This window comes from Poecile atricapillus, chromosome 3 (genome assembly GCF_030490865.1).
Source record: "Poecile atricapillus isolate bPoeAtr1 chromosome 3, bPoeAtr1.hap1, whole genome shotgun sequence".
Taxonomy (NCBI): domain Eukaryota; kingdom Metazoa; phylum Chordata; class Aves; order Passeriformes; family Paridae; genus Poecile; species Poecile atricapillus.
Genome location: NC_081251.1, coordinates 34,822,354 through 34,839,405, shown reverse-complemented (window position 1 = coordinate 34,839,405; position 17,052 = coordinate 34,822,354). Strand labels below are relative to the sequence as shown.

The window sequence follows — 17,052 nt, the reverse complement described above, 5'->3', positions numbered from 1 at the left end:
CCTTTAATGTCAGTGAATCTTGGTGTATAATTATTTCTTCTTCACTGTGAACTAGTTATAGCAGCTATTTCCTTTAGCGTTACAATTTGCTTAAGCTTTAACTAAAATACAGTGATAGAATAAGTGCCATAGTGTGTAAGCTGTTATAAAACTGGGATGCTCTCTTACACTTGTAAAAGGGGAGGAAAACTGTGTTTTCTTGGGCCTATTTTGAGTTGTAGTCAGTAAATGGACTCTGTTCATGGAGAGAAAGAATGGAGTCTGTCACCATTGCTTTCTTATGGAGAAGCAAACTGAGCATAAGGACTCATTCAGCTCTCATTCTTTGAAGCATTGTGGTTTTGAGGCTGCATATGTGCTGCATAGCAGTCCCACTTTCCAGAACAGCTTTGAGAATGCTGGAAACTCTGTGTGGTTTCCAGATGGTTGCTGTTCGATTTTTGCTTTTATTTTTTTTTGCTTTTTTTAAAATTTATTTTTTAGGCGGGAGCTGTGCCTCCAGCAAGTGCTGTTCCTGCCGCAGGAGGTACTCCACCTGTTCCACAGCCAGGAGCAGCATTTGGGATGGTGAGTTTCTTTTGCTACACTGCTCTCCTTCCCTCAGCCAGCCCCTGCTGACTCGGTGTTGGTTTGCAGCCCCCAGCAGGTGCAGGGGTGCCCATGATGCCGCAGCAGCCGGTGATGTACGGGCAGCCGATGATGAGGCCCCCGTTTGGAGCCGCCACTGGCCCTGGTGTACAGGTGAGCTGTACTGCTACACAAATGTTTAACTGCTCTCCACGTCTCCAGAAAGCAGCTCCTGTATGTGCATTAGCTCAGCTCAACTCTAGCTCTGGGTCTGTAAATGAGATGTTGTAAAGGATCAGCTGCCTGCCTTGCAGCAGATCACATGAACCACCTTGATTTTTTTTTTCAGTTGCTTTGTATGAGGCCAGTGGAACAGGTTTGAAAAGTCTCCTACAGCTAACTACATCCAAGATGTGGTTTTGGAGGATGTTTGAGTAAAGCTCCAAGTGGAACTCTCAGGCATTGCTATTCCGTTCACAGCCTACCAAAATTTACTATAGCTACACTCAGCAGGTGATGCAGCATAAGCTGTAACACCTGTCCCAGGCTATTACTTCAAGGAGAGTTTGGTTTGTAGTAACACTGAAAAGGAAAGGCCTTGCTAGAGGAGAGGCAGGAAATTATTTAGCTGTAGTGTTTTGATTTTTGTGAGCCAGAAGTCCATCTTGCCTTTCAAGTAAGGAGGGAGATGGAAGTTGATGCTGCAGCTGTAAAATCTCACTGGTAACCCTGGAAACCAGGCTCCCTCTCTTGTTTTGCAAATACTAAGCAATTAATATATAACAAACCACACTTTTAAAGTAGGGAACTACATTTCCAATGAACCTTGTCAAGGTTTTCTGTGTAGAAATGGAAAGAACTTGAAAGCACTCTAACAATGTCCTTAGTCTTGCTTTTCTTTCCACTTCCAAATATCTCTGCACTTACCAAGAATATTATGATGGGATACAGAGAATTTTTTCTTAAAGAGTGGTCATCAAGGTGTCAGGGCTACATATAAAATACCTCATGTACCCTGAGTTATAGGAATGGGGAGGAATAAGGATGGAATGGGAGAATCATTTGACCACCATAGTCAGAAATGTGTGGAACGTCAAAACTGACGTTTTCTATGGAATAACTGACAATTTTTACAATTTTCTATCAAAGGAGGAACCTAGTATGATCTGGTCATGTTTCCAGTTTGTTTTGGACCCTTATTTCAATGTAAAATTATTTGTGCTTGACTGCCAATCACAGGGATTTTCAGTTGTACTCCGCAGGATGCATTCTGCTTGCTCTGAACCTTGGTTTTTAACATCTAACAATTGTGTCTTCTGTCGGGGTTTATTCTGTCTTGCAGGGAGGGAGTGATCTGAAGCTATGCTAATTAGGATCTGCAGTGTCTGTAGCCCTGTCCATTAAATCTGCCAAACATTGTTAACCCTGTAGTAAGGATGGAATCCAAGCAATGCTTGAGCAAAATGGCACCACACTGAACTCAAGGACAAATGAGAACTTTATATGCTTGCAATGTGCTTGTGTGAGAACTGCCTATGTCTATCTAATGCTTGTGTATTCTTGTCTGCTTTTGTTTTTTTCCTGCCTTCCTGGCTGGCGTCTTGTCAGCTTTCTCCAAGCCCAACTCCTGCTACTCAGAGCCCCAAGAAACCTCCAACAAAGGACCCATTAGCGGATCTTAACATCAAGGATTTCTTGTAAACGATAAGGTATTCTGTGGCTGCCTGCTCCAGCATGTCACACTGTGGTACATGTCTGGCACACAGATGTTGTTTAGGTTAAATTTGACAGATAAAATCACAGCTGCAGAGATAGAAACATGCACTGTAATGAAGACCAAATTCTCTGTCCACACTCTCATCTTTAGCCTGAAATCTTGACTCACAGATAACTTTTCCTGACAGTTGCTTTTGGCAAAACAGAAAAAAAAAGTGTCTTCAATGTATAACTTCAATTTTTACCATGTTTCCATTTAGTCCAACACTCATGTTTGTTTTTTTTTCTCGAAATTATTACTTAAACACGTGGAATGATAACAAGGTACAAATACTGGGAGGGAAATGGTGCCAAACAGGTTTGTTCCAGTCTTATGGGTGTTGAAACACATTTGGTATCATAGGTGTGAAAGTATCAAAAGGAGAAAAACTTATGTATTCTTGTCATCAAGGGAAGGTTGTTTGCAGCTCTTTACTGCTGCCAGGTGATGTCCTCCCCTGCCATACAATTTTTCAAGGTACTGCTTTTCTGAATGCTAAGGCTGTGAGGTCCTGAGCAGCACTGTGTAGAGCAGCAATGGTGAAGAGCAGAGGAGTAAATGCAAAGAAGAGTAGAGGAGAAGCTAAAAAGAAATACTGCATGGAAGGAAATAAAGGCCAGAACATTTTTCTGATGGTTCTGGAGGGCCAAGTAGGAATATAAAATTGAATTAAACACTTAAGTCAATTAAAAAATAATAATGCAGAAATAAGGTATGCATTTTACAATTAGGACTAGAATAATGTGCCTAGAGTAAGGTGAGGAGAGGACAATCATTACATAACTTTAAAGCCTCCTTCATGAGTCACTTTTCTTCCTTCCTAGAGCTTAATTCTAAAATGTGTTCTGAGCCCACTCTGCAGTGGAGCTGGCAGCAGTGATTCAGGCTGCTCTTAGCAGGCATCTTCCAGTCTCACTTCACCCTTCTCCAAATTCCTGCCCCAGGGAGGTGTACCTGGCACTTGTCAGAGACAGCCAGAAGTGGAGACACCCTCGCTGCTGGGACTCACTTTCAACTTGTATTTATAATAGAGAGATTGATAACTGGCTGTGGGAAGGCTGCTACTTCACCAGAATCTGATAGCAAATCCTTTGAGGTGTGAAGAGATGAGCAGATTTGGTGCTCTTCTTAGAAAGTGCTTTAGTAATAATGCATTCTATCAGTTTTCATCTAATACTTTTCTGTATTCACAGCTGCGGTTTTTCTGACTGGATGCTAAAAACGTGAGTTTGGAGTCTACAAATGGATGCTCAGAGTTTCTCAGTGAGCCACCAGTACCAAACCCAGTGCTTACTCAGACTTTCTCTTCCTCCTGAAACGTGTAGCACAGCTGTGAAAGTGAACATTAGGAATGTGTACTACCTTAGCTGTTATCCCTACTCTCTCGAAATTTGTGTACTTGGGTTATTTGTGTTTTACAATTTAAACAATGGATGTATGTTTCTGATGCCTTCTAGTGCTTTTCTGAACCTATCCCACAGGGGCAGATTATGCAGCTGTTGTTTGGTGAGCCATTTGAAGCAATGTCTGTGGTTTTTGAAGGTTTCAATGTATATAACTTTTTGAGGACACCCAAAGTTTCCCTAGGACTCAATTTCTCCTTTATCTGTTACAAAACATAGTGTGATAATACCAGATAGTAAAGAAAATACTTATGAAATTGTGCAGAATACTTTTTTTTTTCCAGTCACAGGAATCTCAATTGTCGTGAAAAAAATGTTTTATTTTTGTGGCACTGTATATGTTAAAATAATTTAAAGTAATATAAAGGAAAATTTCCATAACAAATACTTTTCCAATTATTTACCAAGAATGAAAAATCATATCTGAAAAAATACCTTATTTATTGCTGGTTTTATTTTTAAACCTATTTTAATTGTTTAAGTTTTTGCATTTATAATTGGCATATTTATCAGTTCTTGCTAAATGCACTGAAAATAAGTAAAGGGTCAGTTTCTCTCCATGTAGTTGGGAAAAAGCAACCATAGTTGTGCTGGCATCAAGGGATTTCAAATACGAGAGCACTTTTTGGTATATCTGTAGTCAAAACATTACAAGTGATGTTATTCATCTCTGTTGAGTTCTTCCGTACATCTCTTAATTTAGTGCTTACCTGTGTATGCCTTAGGATAGTGTTTTCTCATTGCCCCGAATGCGCTGTGAGTAGCTTTTGTACTATTGGTGATTAGATTTAATTCTGATCCAGAGATCCATGCCCTTTACTGTACATACTGTGTTTCTTTAATTTTTATTTGTTCTCATACTGTTTCTGCTGATGGCTTGGTGTAAGATCTTGACTCTTCAATGAGGTCACTGTTGATCAGTGTTACAAGTGGCTTGGCAGTTCTCTGTAAAAGCATATTGGGTTGGAAAGATATTCACCTAAAGTCTTTCAAATGAACTATTTAATCAATGTATGGTACCATTAAAAGTGGTTGTATCTGAATTTGCTGTGGGGATAACATACACTGTAATGGGAAAGTTCTATAAAAAGTTAATTTCAAAATGGCTTTTCTTTGTATTTCAGTTAAAGAATTCCCAAACAAAAAAAAAACCCGAAAAACAAAAAACCCCAGTGCATGTGTGCCCTCTGAGATGCAATAAACACCTTGATCAAAGTAAATATCTTGTTGCCAGTTTCATACTCATTAAGATGTTGAGCACAATAACATACTTTGAGAGGGGAAAAATGTGTTTAGGTCCTGATACTGATTGATGAGTCTGCTGCATATGGGAATGATTTTTATAGAATCATAAAATCATTTAGATTGGAAAAGATATCAAAGATCGTAGAGTCCAACAGTTACCCTAACACTGCCACCTCCACCACTCATCCATGTCCCTAAGTGCCACATCTACAGCTTTCTGCACTCATTGCACCAATTTTGCAACCAATTAATTACCAAGTGTGTGTGAGAGGATTGTTTTTTGTAGTTTCCTTTATGTATCTGAGTAACTCCAAAAATAATTTCATCTCGCTACCATTCCCAGCTGTTTTCAGCTGTGCCCGGTGTGTGGCAGCCTCAGGTAGGAGCAGCCCCTGAGCCTCCTGGGCACAGGGACTGTCCCAGAACCATGAAGGCCTTCCTTGGAAGGGTGCTGGGTGCTTGGGGGGGCTGCACTTTAGGGACCGCAGAACCTTTGTGTCACAGTGCCACCACCTAGCACTGCTGCACTCACAATGCCCTGGGGCAGGATGAAGGGGGCATTGATTTTACATCAGCCTTATGATGAGCTCTCAGTTGCATCCCAATTTTCTGGACTAAAAATGGATAAGGCTCAGAAATCACTGTGTTTCCTCTCTATTTGAGCCTGAGGACCTGCACAAAGTCAGTATATGTGCCCAGAAGGGCTCACCATGGTTTTTCCTACCCTGTCTGTGTCCTGTGTCTTGCCAAATGCAGGCAACGTTCAACTTCTTACCACTGTGTTGTGCATGTCTCCTCAAAGCGAGGACAGCATCTTCAGGGGAGAATCTTAACCAAACAACTAAATGTATTTAGAGCAGTTCATTAGTGTCTTACTCAAATTCAGATGATGAGCTACTACTCACTGAATTGCAAATGAATGTTTACAATGTCACATGTTTCAAGGGGCCGGACCTCAGGGTGAGGGATTTCTCCTTGCCAGGTACGTGCCCCTGCTGCAGAGTAATTGACTTTCTGCATCAGCTTCATCAATGTCCACAGCCCTTGGTCCTGATTTTGGTTAGTTTTCTGTAGATGTCGTGGCCAACAGCTGTGTCTGTGTGTGTGATTTATTACCCTGTGAGCAAATAGAAGCCTGGCCAAAAAGGAAACTTGGGGGAAAAGCATCTAGAAGTTTGCTCACTGTGGGAAGTAAAACCGGTGTATTTCCCTGAATGCTGACTAAGGCTAAACAAAAGTGACTTGCTCTCCCTGGCACAAAGGAGTTATAAAATCTGGCTTGCAAGGGAACCACGTGGTTGTCTCCTGGACTGTAGACAAGAACATGTTCTTGTTATCATCTGAGTTTCATCATCCAGGCACGAACGTGTCTGTGTCCTGCTATGACTAACCACTTTTCAATACAAGCTGTGGGGAAGAGTGGGAGGAAAGGAGTGCTCCCATCTGTGGAAAGAAGAAACTGTCTCCTTCCCCTGCATTTTTCATGAGGGGAGGACAGAGTTCAGACAGCTGATAGGTCCTTTATCCAAGTTCTTTCTGACCTGTGTGCTGACTTCTTTAAAAGCTGGCACCTCTGACCACATGAGGCTTTTGTAGCTCCCCCTTAAGCTAAGAGTGCCTTAAATAGTGGTAAACATCTGGAGAACCTGCATTCAGAGGACTGCAGAGATTTGAAAGAAAATCAAACTCATTCTGCAGAACGATCTCATATTTTTTGAATGTTTGGAGCTAGCATTTCCTCCTACTGCACTTCATTGCTGGTTTGTTCATTACTTGGCTTGTTCAGTAATTGGCTTTATTTGAAAATTTTAGCTGTAAATGTACTGTAGCTTGAATTGGTGGCTTCTAGATTGATGCTGATCTAGATTGATGTGTTTCTACAGATGAAAGCTTGGATAGCAAGAACTAAATCTCTGAGTTGCCTTCTAAGATCCTTAGCCTTTCAGGCTGGTTGCACAATCAGGCTGCTACCTGAACTTCCATTCTTAAGATTTAGTAAGGCAGCTGCAAAGTTTAGTGACTTGCCCTAAAAACCAGTAGGAAAGTCAAGAACAAAAGCTGTTCTGGGGTGAGGGGAAGAAAGGAAGATTTGCTTCGATATTATAAGGTACTACTTACTAGGAGCAGTGAGCATCTAATTCATGAAATGTCCTGTAGCCACAGCTGACATTGTTTTGTCTTTGTGACATGAACATTTTTTCCTACCCCTCCTTCCCCATCTCTCATCCCAGAATAAGAGCTGCATGCTCAGATAACTTACTCTGCATGGGGAAGGAAAAAAATCCCAGTAATTCTTAATGCCTAGCCAAGCCAAGTGAAACTTGCTGTTGTAGGAGTAGTGGCAGTGACACGAAGATAATACACTGAGTTAGTGATTCAGATATTCCAGGACCTGAAATATATCAGAAATTTTATTAAAATAGAAAATCTTTTTTCCATGTGTTATACACTGCTAGCTCTGTGAGCAGTGTGGGAAGTGGCAGACACAGAGTGGTAACAAGGGGTTGAAATAAGAATTTCAGAGATGGGACTGCAGAAGGAGAGGCTATACATATTTTAAAGCAGACAACACTGCTATTTTTTCTGCTCCAGATCTTGGCTCCTAAATCATCACCACCTCTTCCCTTCCCTTAATTAAACTCTGCAAGTGATATGGGCAGCAGAAGCCCGATGCTTGTTTCATTGCCCAGGACATCTCTGCATGCAATTAGAGGTGTAGGAATAGTAGCCTTGGGGAGTTAGCAAAGGTGGTAGACCAGAAACGGAAACTGAAACAAGTGAAGAAATGTGTGTCTGGGTGTGACATCCACTGCAATGACTAAAGAGGGCAAACCTGTTGTCTGATGGTGTTGGAGAACCTGTGGAAGGGTTGGTGAATGTCCACCCTGCCCAGCGCGGTAAAGCACCTACGTTAAAATGCTCATGGTTTAACATATTTTCAAAATATGTTCAAAATATAGTTTATTATGCTGGAAGAGATTTCTCCATTTACCTCAAATTCTAAAGTAGCCATCTATTTTTAGAGGTCCTGCAGGTCCTGCCAAAGCACTATCCTGCTCTGTTGGAAGCAGAGATTTGGTACCACTGAGTGCAACAGTGGAGGCACATCCTGCACAATCTGAGCCAATCTTTCAGACTTAAACTTGTAGCTGCAGACAGGTTAGTTGTTTTCCAGGAAAGTGCAGGGACTGATGGGATCTGCTGACACAGGGTAGGAGGAATCCTCCCCTGCCCTCCCAAGAACATCACCTTTCCATAGTCCTTGTCTGTAATTTGCCTACCCAAGCCTAGAAAGAGGCTGACAGTGTGGGAGAGGGGGTAGTATTGTGTTAAGGAGGGGAAGGAGAAGATGGATGCACTAGGGAATGCTGTGGGGGATAGATGGTGTGTTCTTGCTCTTGGGGCTGCTGGCTGTCTGTAACTGAGGAAGGAGATGGGCACTGGAATATTGTGGGTACAGAGGTACAGGATACAGGGTACATTGTGGGTACCAGGGAGGGGGCAGCTCTGTGCCCTCAGCCTTATAAGCTGCTGCAGGACTGCAGTGTGGGTATTAAATGTCAACAAAAAGATTTTGTGTACAAGAACAATTTACAGCTGCAAGGAGGCACCAAGCTTTAAAAGAAATAGTCTTTCATACTCTTAAGTGTGACTGCATATAAATAAAAGGGATTTTTTTAAAATGCTACTGAGATGCAACTGTAGGACAAGTTAAATTCTGAAGTTAATTTTAAGATTATGCCTTATGTGTCTACGATGTGTCTGTAATTACACCCTGTCAGTCTGAGTTGATCAATCAAGAGGGTTTTTTGTGATTCTTCCTTTCTTTAATAATCCCACACTGTCTCCAGCCAACTGGAAGGGCAGCATTGAATTTGTTTTGAAAAACATCAAGACAGAAAATAGAGCACTTCTCTTTTGAAACACAGAAAAACTTAGGTTTTTAACAAAGGAAGAAAGAGAGGGGGGAAAATAGTAACACTGAAACCAGCGTACTGCATAAATAAGATTGTCTTACTATACAAATCTTGCTTAGGTGATAGAGCATCTTTGAATCTTCCTTCGCACAAAAGTTCACAGCCACTTTGAGATTATGGTTTAGGATCTATTTCTGTGGACATGCCTTTGGGAGACAGAACACATCATCCCCTTTGTGCTTGAAAAGAGAGGTTTCCAGCAGTGTGTTAAATCCCCACTTCCCAGCTCACCTCTGTCCCATCATCACGGTATGGAGCACCTGTCTGGCATCCTTGCTGCTCAGGGGTGAGCAGACACACTGAGCTTTCCCAGCTCTGTGTTTTATGGGATGTGAGCTGTCCTGATTTTGAATATATATTGAAATATATAATAAATATAGATAATTAAATACATTTAAGATTGCAGGTAGCTGGTGACTTTTCCTTGCTGCCTGGGTCCCAAATATTGTAGTTCTCTTTGTGAAAGTTTGCAGTGTTGTGCCTGAGTTACTTTCCTGTCACTCTCATTTCCGAAATGGTATTGATGGAAATCCAGCTGCTTGCCTCTTTTTGTTTTCTTCAAGATTTGAGTGTGCAGAATTTGCCTTAAGAACCTTAGGCTCCAAGGCAAATTGTACTGGAAATGTGCTTCTCTCTCAAAATATTTGTCTGCCTGTGACTCTGTAGGATGGCTGAAACGTTTTGCTCTCTAAGGCAGGGTGGAGGCCCAGACAAGGAGAGAAGTGAAGCAGCATTCAACACACTGAACCTAATTTTGAATTAACATTTCCATTAATTCCAGTTGTATACATGTCACCTAGCAGTGCATCTGGGCTCGTGCATGGGCAGTTTTTAAGCATCTTCCTCAACTTTTTTGAAATTAAATGAGGCTACTTATTTGAATATCTTTTTTCTCTTTTGAACTTTATATTTTAAAATCCAAAATATGCAGATAAAAACACCTTCTTACCATAGTCCTTGTGCAGACAAGAGTGCTGATTCCCCCTAACAGAAATCATACAAAAAATGCTGGTTTTTTTCAATATAACATAAAAAGATTACATAGTAAACAGATTTTTCTATTTAAATGCCCAGCTATTTTTTAGGATTGTGATTAGCAATTATAAAATTAACGTGTATGTGTGTGATTCTCTAATGCTCCACACACTCTTTCGTCTGAGATACCAAGTAAATCTATTTCTCATGAGCAGCTCTTTGACCATGTTGCTGGATGACAGATACTTAAGCCTACCTAGTTTCTCCAGTATTTCAAAAAATATCCAGTATCTCAAAGAAAGTGCATCTTGTGGTTCCTAAGTGAAGAGTTGTTTTCTGGAGGTTTTAAAACATAACCTGACAATTACATTCCTGATGATTACTAAGTTGTAATATTAGGTCTTGATATATATGTCTTGCATATATACATTCAGTGAAGAAAAATGTAATTTAGAGAAGTGTTACAGTGCTCTGTGCACCCCAAATATAGTATTTTGTATCTAGGATTGATTTCCCTGGGATTTTAGAATCCTGGAAATTATTTACTCTAATAAAGTGGCTTATGTATCTGTTAAAATATTTTCTTTCTTTAGACATTTGACTTCATGACTGATCATCAAGATTGACTCTAATCCTACTATGTTGTTTAGCCTGTGGATTTTTCAGACAGATTCTTTTTTTTTTGCCCCCAACAGATGTTGAAGGCTGGATTTGGGTGGTTTGTGCTTTTAACAGCTTTTAGAAATATCTCCAAGAATTTGCAAACATATCACTAACAACCTCCATCTCTAATCTTTAGATGAAGTGTGTGTACTGATAAATGGGCGAATCATCTGCACTCCAACTGCGTATTTTAGAGAAACAGAGAGCTGCAAAAGAGTTGCAAGCCACTAATACCTAAGCCAGGCTGTATCCCATGAACTGCTTTTGTCATTAGCAAGGAAAATCCCCCATCTCAAACCAGCAATGCTGTCTTTGATGTACCTTTACCCTTTCGAGGCTACTGTAGGAATAGTCCTAACTTATATTTTAACCAATTTAACTTTAGTAACCACTGCAGTATTGCAAGTGGTTGCTCTGGAAATCTTAAAATGAAGTAGCTGGTCTTGTGTATGAATTACAATCCAGTTCAGCGCGGTTTGCATGAAGAACCTGTCATGGATGTGCTTCTGTCATTTAATGAACTTTAAAATAGCTAGCAGGCTTTGAGAATATTATTTTTCTAGTAGCAGAGTTCAGCATGCCAGTCACATTTTTCCATTCAAAACTGAACCTACGGTGGCTGGAAATATTGGATTGGCAAATCCAATATTTTGATAGATCTGTCAGAGATGAGGAGAGGTGCAACTGTAACGAGATCATTTTTCCCTAGCTGAACTAAAGATCTAAGCTGATCCAGTCTGTGCTTTCCTGGGACAGACTCTGGTGTGAGATACAATATTTTTCTCTTAGCCAAAGCATTTGATTGCCAATATAAAAGATCAGTATAACTGTGCATACTGTTCCATTTAAAATTTGGCTTCCTGCTACAGATAAATAAGACCAACACAGCTTTCTGCATTCCACTGCAAAGGCAATGCATTCAGAGCACGTGAAGTTTCCACTTTGGGACTGTTAGGCAGGGTGATAAGATAGGAATCACATATATCTACTCTAGTTCCCTGCTACAAAACCAAAACTGGGTAATACAAAGTAGATTTTTCTAGAAGACTTCCATCTTTCCACAGCCTTTCCAAACACCGCTGAAGAACATCATCACCCTCACCCTGAGAGAGCTGCTGGGGTTTCTTTGCTGTGTTACTTGACCATTCCGTGCTGTACATTGAATTGTTATTTCTTCTGTCCGCAGGGATACCCTCTTAATTCTTTTCAGTAGCACTGATGGTATTTGGACAGTTATCATGGTCATGCTTTTGGCTTATGCCCTTTGTCCTCAAACTTTCCTTGCTGATCAAATTTTCTAAGTATCAGTTCAATCTGGTATTCTCTGCACTCTGTTCAACTGTGGCACCTGTGCCTTCCCCATAAGGATTGTACTGTTGGGTTATGGTCAGCCTATGCTCCTCTGTGCTCTTAAAGACCTTCCTGAAGAACTGTATTTTAAGCAATTTCCCTTCAGGATACTTTGGTTCATAGTGTGTAGCCATTTTGGAAAAAAAAATAAAAAGAAAGAGAAAAGAAGAACAGAAATAAAAATTCTAAAAGGAAGTAATTTTAAAAAACTTTAGAAGGGAGAAATTTGACTGCTTAAATAATATCAGTATAGACCATTACTGTTGGACTCTTTGTGACATTAATAAGGCTCAGAACACTGCTTAATCTTTATAAAATAAGAAGAAATTTGTGAATGAATAGGAAAGCTGTGGGCTGAATGTCTCTCCACATCCTGCTTTTCACATGGTTGTATTCCTTTTTGCATCAGGAACTGTCCTGGGAGAATTCATCACACTGCAAAGAGGGTGGGGCAGAGGGGCTCTGGAGGAGATGGGACTATCCATCCTCCTCAGACCCTCAAATGCAGGATCCTTAGACTCTGTTTCTCTGACACGTGGCTTGCTCATGCACCTGGCAGGAGGGACAGAAACAAGAAGCAGCTGCAGGTCTCTGGAGAATGATGGGAGAGGTGAGGGAAGAGACAGGACCCAGCGTGTTTTAGATGCCTCAGATAAGGATGCTGGTAGCATTAACAGGTTGAGAGCACAGGTTTCTTTCCCTTGCTAGTTACACTCATTCATGGCATGTGTTTGTGACACAGGTAGCAAGGGAAAGAAACCTGTGCAAGGAAAAGAACCATCCTCACCAAAAACCAAGCTATTTCAAACCATCCCAGCTGTGAATATGGAAGGAACAATAGTGAGAGGCAGGACACAAGTCCAAACTGCTCTCTTCTCATACAAAGTTTCGTGGGTACTAATGGCCATAATGTCTGGAATGTTTTTTGTTTGTTTTGGTTTTGGGCTTTTTTATTTGTTTTTTTCCCAAAACCCAGTCTCATCAGTAGGTTGATCACCATCCCTACTGACTTTGGATTGCCCCAGGGCATGTAACAATATCTGCTGAAATCCTAATACTGTAATTGGTGGATCTGCCTTAAAAGCTCTCTGCTAAGAGACAATATTGGAATCTCACTAGAATAAAAACAAAACAAAATAAAACAAACCAATTTTTCTTCATGCACAGAGTCAATAGGTAGTAGGAAAAAAAATCTTGTCAAATCATTTTAAGAATGGCTGTTATTTTATTTTAGCAATTATTTTAGCAATTATCTGCTCCATAGGTATCTTTGTTTCCCACTAGTCTTGTATCTCTGAGCTCTATCTTTATCATGTTTCTATCAGGAGCTGGTTCCACAGTGATGTTACCAGACGAGCCTAAAAATTTACAAAAATTTTGCTTTCAAATTATGAAGAGGGAGCTGGCTTCTGGATCTAGAAATTTGAATTCTTATGTGTCTAAAAATACTTACCTGGGAGCCTAGTCTTTGCCAAATTAAAAAAGAAAATTACATTGTGGCCTTGAAAAGTAGGTGGTTGCACCCCTCTGTCCCAGAGCTGTATAATTTTGGCTCTGTCTGTGGGCTCTGACAGCTGTGGCAAGAGATGAGCACAGGAGGGCCAGCCTGGGTTTGGCAAGCAGGCTCTGCTTGCAGCCCTGGCTCCACCTTGAGTATTAAAGAAAGGGCTGGAATAGAGATATGATGAAGCATGGCATTTCCTAAGTTCTTTCCAGTACTTTCAGTGCTTTTAATTTGTGCAGTTGAATTGTGCTGGGGAGAAGGGGAGGGAAGGCAGGTGCATTGTATGTACTGGAGTATGAAGATTCTGCCCTTTCTGTAGAGTTGTGATGTTCTTTTCCACAAATGGTATGTAAAGAAATGCTGCAAGACCTGTCTGAAACATCTGTAACTGCCCTTTTCCAGGCTTTGTCCTTGGATTAGCCCTAGAAGGCTGTGCTGCTGCAACAAGACACTACCTTAGCAGTAGGCTCAAATAACTGGCATAATAAACATCACCCACAGCCAGCTACTGGCTGAGTTTCTGCCAGATTTCTGCAGGTGTTGAGCAGATGTGGATCCCACACAGGCAGATCTCCCTGTCAGGGATCATTTGCCTTTTATTGTAAACTGTCATTACAGTGGATCTTGTGATCGGAGCCATTTGCAGCCCATTAGTATAACTTGATTAATAGCCTCAAATCATTGCTATTTTTGCTGTGAAATTTATTCAGTTTCCTCTGGAGAGTAGGATGTGCCTAAGAGATTAAACCCTGTGATTGCTGCTGGGGTCCAGAGCTCGTGGCTTCTCTCTCCATCAGCATCTGTGGCAGGAGGAGCTGTCAGGGCTTCCCAGAGCTGTTTTGTGAGGATGTCACAAGATTGTTCCTTCAGCTGGCAGCCTGTGTTTACGTTGATTCAAGGCTTACGAAAGCATTTCCCAGGGCTAGCTCCAGATTTGATGTGTTGTCTTAGAGCTATGAACACTGGTTTGCTTCCAGTGATTTTGCCTTTCATTCTCTGCTTGCAGCTGTTGCCTTAATAGCAACTTGAAGTGGCTTCTCTTAAACAGTAACCCAAGCTCCTTGTTACACAGCAATGCTTGGGCATTATTTCATTTATTTTAATTTTAGGTATTTGGTGTAAGAGTAGAAAATGAGGTGACAATCCAAAATGAGCACAGTTAAAAAAAATTAAACATGGAATTCTGTCTCATTTAGAAAGAATCCAAGCCAGGCAGGAAAGAATGAAATGAAGTTGGAAACTGATATGAAATAATGAAATACAATTAATGGCAGCTGTTTTTGTGGGATTTTTTAAACTTGTGAACACTGTTTTCACACAGATGCCTGATTTTATCTAGTGTGAACTGGTAAGGAAAATCAGTTTCAAGAACTGAAGGATGCAAGCACATCAATTGAATGAGCAGCATTATTGGATCACAGATCCCTGTTGTACCATGTTAATTGGCAAGCAAGGAAGTAAATTGAGCAGTAAATTGAACACTGACAAAACTGCTTTCCCTTTTGAGTATTGGTTTCCTTTTTATTTCATTCTGAAAGAAATTTGGAGGTCACAAGTGGCTAGTGTATAACTTTCTACAAATAAATATATATACTATGTGATGGGTCAAATTTCCCTTCAAGACCAAGCATTGTAAATGAGAGAAGAATGTGATGCAGCATTTGTTTACAAGAGCTTACTGTTTCAAACCACTGTTATTAAAAATGGCTTCATACATCCTCCATGTAGATGCAGAGCAAAATGTATAAAACCTAAAATGTCAGTGGCCACATCCTTGGAAGCCTCTGGTCACATCCACCATTTATGAAGGCCAGGTCTGAGCTCAAACTCACAACAAGCAGCGAGGGTTTGGTAGCACAGTAGGTCCATGTTGTAGGGGTGATGGTGTGATAAACAACCAGCAGGGGGGTTTTCTTTGACCATGTAACTCACCACAGTTCTGGAATGCATCAGTGTCCTGCACAGACAACCACGGCAGAAAAAAACATATGCCACACGTACCTATAAAGTCTCCATTGCCTTTATGCATAAACTTTTTCCCCAAATATCCCACTGGTGCTTTTCTTAGAGGCGACTTTTCCCCCTCTTTTTATTACTAGTAATTCCCATTGGGGTAATTTAGCATTCTCTTTCAGTGTGTGTGTTTTGAGGAGGGGAAGCCCCTGCTGTTGTTCAAGGCCATGTTGTATCCCCACTACCGTTGGTTCACTCCTGTACGGAGCCAAAAATATTTAGCTGATGAATCATTCAAGAAAACACAAACGAATTATAAATATGTAAAATAGTGTTGCCTTTGACAGTAGGAAAAAATAGAAATCACATTTTCTTCCACTCAGTAAGCTTCTTAGCTTTTTTGCTGTTGTTCATGGGCTTCACCTTTGCCTTCTCTTGTCCTCTTCTTCCCCCTGCTTCAAAATGTCCAGAGAAAGATACAGAGAGATAAAGATACTGCTGTGTGCTGTTTCCTGGCTGCTTTCATCCTAGATTAAGCAAAGCTTTAAACAGCATTTTATCCATAAATTTGGAAATTAAACTGGAGGGGAGGAGTGGGAGACTGCTGCAACTGCAGCCAAAGGGCAGCTGAGTAATTTGTCTGAAAACCAGCCCAATATGGTTTCATCCAAAGTTTTCAAACTCTTTCACATGGAAAAGCAGTAGAGCCATAGCAACTGCAAAAAGTATGGTATGTACATAATTACCAAGAACCCCAAGTAAATATTTGTGTGGCTTTTCCAGTACATCTGATTCCTTTTCTTAGCAATAGCAACTGAAGAATTAGCCATTATCAAGATCTAAAGACATATTTGAAGCAGAAGGAATGAATGATTCATCAGGAATACCTGCATAATAAACAGCATAAGGTGCCACTTTGGAGGATTTGTGTGTCTGATATTTGAGGAAGGCCTTTTGAACATTTATTAAATACTACGGGAAATGGGAGTACAACTGGAAAAATACCTGCACAAGGATCTGGGCTGTATGGGAACATTTAGGGCTGAATAGATATTTGGATAAGATTCCAGTTCAAGCCCCCCAGCCCCATGGGAGTGTGCAATCCACAACATGTGTTGGAATATATCCTCCACCAAAGAAACCACATCCGTACCAGTGGCTTGGGAATGGCCTGCAGAGGACACAGCTGTCACCTCTGGGTCTCTGTTTGTGCTCCCCTGTATGGAGGCTGAGAAACATTTCTCAGGCCCCAAGACATTCTCCCAGATCATTGCAAAAAGTAGATTTCAGAAATGCAAACACTTAGATCCTGTTATCAGCCCCAAAAGGACTTTTTTCCAGGTCAAAAAGCTTTCAATCCTTTTTATTTCCCTGTGGTATTTACTTTTCCCCCATGTGATGACCCATATAAGAGCTGGTGGATAAGCCCTAGCCAGACCCCTGGTAAATATTGCTTGTATTAGACACACTGTTAATCACAGCTGTAATGATTTCTTAACTTTCCATTAAATATTTCCAGCAGCTCTTGACCTAGCCAAAAATCTTTCCTTTTACCCTCAAGAGATAAAATCAGCACCAGTTTCAAGGGCACAGAGTTAAGATAATTCTAAAAACTAAGATTATAATATTTTTCATACTTATAATTTGGCCTGGTTCAAG

General features: G+C 40.7%; 1 protein-coding gene across 5 annotated transcripts in view; it reads left to right on the top strand.

Annotated features, from left to right (window-relative positions):
* Positions 1 to 3,645, top strand: part of SNAP91 (synaptosome associated protein 91) — a 62,541-nt gene extending 58,896 nt beyond the window's left edge. For all 5 annotated transcript variants that reach the window (XM_058836375.1, XM_058836374.1, XM_058836373.1 and 2 more), the window contains 4 exons: positions 484 to 567; positions 637 to 741; positions 2,176 to 2,276; positions 3,517 to 3,645. In XM_058836375.1, coding sequence (XP_058692358.1) covers positions 484 to 567; positions 637 to 741; positions 2,176 to 2,268 — 282 coding nt within the window. In that variant the 3' untranslated portion in view covers positions 2,269 to 2,276; positions 3,517 to 3,645. The remainder of the gene's footprint in view (positions 1 to 483; positions 568 to 636; positions 742 to 2,175; positions 2,277 to 3,516) is intronic.
* Positions 3,646 to 17,052: the final 13,407 nt, after the last annotated feature.